Source organism: Quercus lobata, chromosome 12 (genome assembly GCF_001633185.2).
Source record: "Quercus lobata isolate SW786 chromosome 12, ValleyOak3.0 Primary Assembly, whole genome shotgun sequence".
NCBI lineage: Eukaryota > Viridiplantae > Streptophyta > Magnoliopsida > Fagales > Fagaceae > Quercus > Quercus lobata.
In genome coordinates this window covers 7555012-7558468 of record NC_044915.1, presented here as the reverse complement: position 1 = coordinate 7558468, position 3457 = coordinate 7555012, and the positions used below count along the sequence as shown (strand labels likewise).

Below are 3457 nucleotides of genomic sequence, written 5' to 3'. Positions count from 1 at the left end.
TAGTAATTAGTTATTCCAATGGCCAAAGAGAGAGGGGGTTGGTACTAGAATTGCGAAGAACATGAAAAGTGGTACAACAAGAAAATTACACTTGTAAAATCACGAAAACAGGAAAAGTGATGTTGGAGTAGATAGGGCAGTTCCCATGGGAGTTACCAACCCATGTATGCGGAAGAGACAAGTGGCATTGAAGTAGCTTTTAGAAGTTACAAAGCACCATTCAACAACAAGATAAGCGTCGTTCAAGTTGAAGGAGAAAGAGACATGCAGAAAAGAAACAAGTAAGGAACAATTGTTGGTAACTGTCGAGGTTTAAATATAAATAGACTAATTTAAAAAAGAAAAAAGAAAAGAGAACAAAACTCTCCAATGACAAACTTGCCTATACAGAAAGCATATCATTCTCTTGTAATATTGAGTTCCTTAGGAGATTCGCTTGTAGTTCATACTTCATAGGGCATTAGAATGTATTCATGCTTGAAAGTCCTTGCTTGTAATCATGTTATTCACTTTAATCTTGTTTATACAATTTTAATTCAGAATGCTATTAATTAGGCTATGACTTGTTTATTGTTTTGCATTTTTTACCTTTGAATTGTTAACTATTTAAATTTATTAGACTTCGAACAACTCTATTTGTAATCAAACTTAGCATGACTATGGATAACTTAGCTGCTTGGAACACAATGACATTTGATTTTACTTAGTTGTTTTAGTTCTCATACTTGGTAATGTAGAATTTAATTTACTTACTTTTCATAAATTGTTGTTACTTGCATTTCCTCCTTCTAGCATAAAAAGTCATCTAAGTCATCTTAATTGAAGCAATGCCGAACCACATCTTTTTAAACATGAAGTCAAATAATCCATCCTAATCTATATTCCATAATCAATCAATTTGAAACTTGACAAATTTTATCGGACTACCTGTAAATCGTAATCACTTCAAACAAGTAAAAAATTAAAATACTCACAAACAGATAAAAAGAAAAAAAGAAAAAGAAAAAGAACAAACTATGGTTCATAGGTTTAATAAGCCAAATGTCGAAACTTATGACTATTTTGGTTTGGTGGGTACTCTCCACCTCATATGCAACATTTATCTCATAAATCAATAATCTCTCTTATAACATTTACTCCACACAGTTATGCGGGATCCACAAATAAGTTCATCTTATTTATAGGTGATCATTATAGCATCTCTGCTTGTGGAGAATCTAATGTTAGAACTCTGAAGGGACTAGAGTTACTAGACAGTAATTAAAAGGGTTGTAGATGCTTACACGTGTGAGTTGATTCATAGCCTAACATCAACCCTATTGATCAAAGTATATATTAATGTTTTCAAACGATAGAAGGCATAAGTATTTTAGCCAAACTAGCAACATAATGACTCCTACTAAGACGCGAATTCAGGAGCATTGGGTTCTTGCTTTAAGAGCACATAAAAAAGTAACTATGGACGTTGTAGTAAATTTAATTTGTAACGGTTAACCTATATCTTTAAATATTCTCTTTTCTATGTTTATCCTCTTTGCTGGACTTTAGTGAGACATTGGTAACATATTGCGTTTAGTGGGCAACGCATATGCCATTTTGATGAAGTAGAAGGCGGCATTGAGCTCCAGAATCTAAACACAAATTAGCATGCAAAATATTCCCAGCAACTTGTCTATTTTATGGTTTTTTTAATATGGTATTTTTTTTATAACCCTTTTTGCAGGGAATTTTAATTTTAAAATACAGAAAAATAAATAGCATCCTCTCATATATACCTAGTTAAAATTTCTGTTGAGATTAAAGAGTGAAAGTGACGAGAAAGAGAAAAGAGAAAGAGAAAGCATCTAAAAATTAATTAGCATGGTTCAATCTAGGATTATATTTTTAGCGGTCTTAAATTATGTGTCATGCATGCAATGAATCCAATTAAGTATATATAAAGACTAATCACATACAAACCTATATTTATTTTATATTCTCTAAATTTATTGTAAATAAGATTAAATTTATGCTTTTGTTCTATATTCTTATGTATTAGATGAGATATTAGAATGACATATGACCATTTAAAGCACATCATTCCCAAAATATTAAGAAATTGGGCCTAAGGCGAATCCTAAAATTACTTCGCCTATACTACAACTCTAATATATTGTCGAGTCTAAACATGCATCTATATTTTTTACTGTCTTAAATTATATGTTATAAAAAATCCATAAAGTATACATAAAGACTAATCATTTAAGGTTATTAATTTATCCTAAATTTATGATAAATAAAATTAAAATTATAAGTAAGACTTTGGTATAGTGCTTTAAGGAATACTAAACTTAACCACAAAACCCTAAAATTACTTGGCTTAACCACAAGGTCCACAACTTCCACATGCAACATTAACTCGTAAATTCTAAGTAGTAAATCATAAATATTTTACTATAAAAGGCAAGCATGTTAATATGACTAAAAAGAGACTCTTTAATCAGTTTTAAACACAAAGATAATAGTAGAGTGAAGGTCGGGGACAATGGGTGTTCGAGAAATCCAAGTAGCAGACACGACCTTAGTAATCCACGAACTCGAAGATGTATGCGACTCGGTCACTGGCCGAGTTCTCACCGGGTCATGGCTCTGGAACTCGTCCCTGGTTTTATCCGAGTGGATAGCCACTCAGGGCCGACTCACCTTTGACTTCCAAGACAAAACCGTCCTCGAGCTCGGCGCCGGAGCTGGACTTCCTGGCTTGACCGCGGCTCTGCTGGGTGCGAGCCGAGTCGTGCTCACGGACATTGAGACTCTCCTTCCTGGGCTCATAAATAACGTTGAAGTAAATGGACTCGGAGACCGAGTCGAAGTGAGGCAACTCGTTTGGGGATCGGACGAGTCTTCCAGCGAGTTTGATGGGTTCGACTTCGACCTGGTTTTGATGTCCGACGTGTTCTTTGACATGGAGGAAATGGCAGCGCTGGCGAAAACGCTGAAGAAGGTGCGTAGGAAAGAGACAGTTGTTTGGGCAGCGAGTGAGGTTCGGCCATGGACAGGTGAGTGTCTTAACGTGTTGGTGAGTGAGGGGTTTGGAGTGGTTGAGTTGCCGAGTCAACTCGGTGGTTCTTCTGGTTCTGGTAACGGTAATTCTTTCATGGAAGAAGACAGTTTGGATATGTTCGCCGTTTTCCTTCTACTGCCACCGAACGAAGATAGCCACGTGGCTGCCATTTGTAATTGAGTGGGCATTGAAGAGGGAAGACCACTAATCTCAACAGTAGGGTCCCACTTAATTTTTGTAGCTTTCTCGCTAATTTTTTTCATTTTTAATTCTAATTTCTATGATATAAAACAATTTCTTTCTTTCTGTTTCTCAAGAAATAAAATATAAAAAATTTCTTTTAAAAAAAATTTATTTTAGGTGTTGATGGGAAAATTTTGTGGTTGATATAAAATAAAAGGAAGTGACAGACAA

General features: G+C 34.8%; 1 protein-coding gene across 1 annotated transcript; it reads left to right on the top strand.

Annotated features, from left to right (window-relative positions):
• Positions 1-2520: 2520 nt before the first annotated feature.
• Positions 2521-3257, top strand: LOC115970710 (protein N-lysine methyltransferase METTL21A-like). The gene has a single exon (XM_031090297.1). It carries the CDS (start codon positions 2525-2527, stop codon positions 3221-3223), a length of 699 nt encoding a protein of 232 aa, XP_030946157.1. The 5' UTR covers positions 2521-2524; the 3' UTR covers positions 3224-3257.
• The last annotated feature ends 200 nt before the right edge of the window (positions 3258-3457 follow it).

Excerpts from the sequence above, each read along its gene's own strand:
- LOC115970710 (XM_031090297.1), top strand. The coding sequence starts at position 2,525 with ATGGGTGTTCGAGAAATCCAAGTAGCAGACACGACCTTAGTAATCCAC.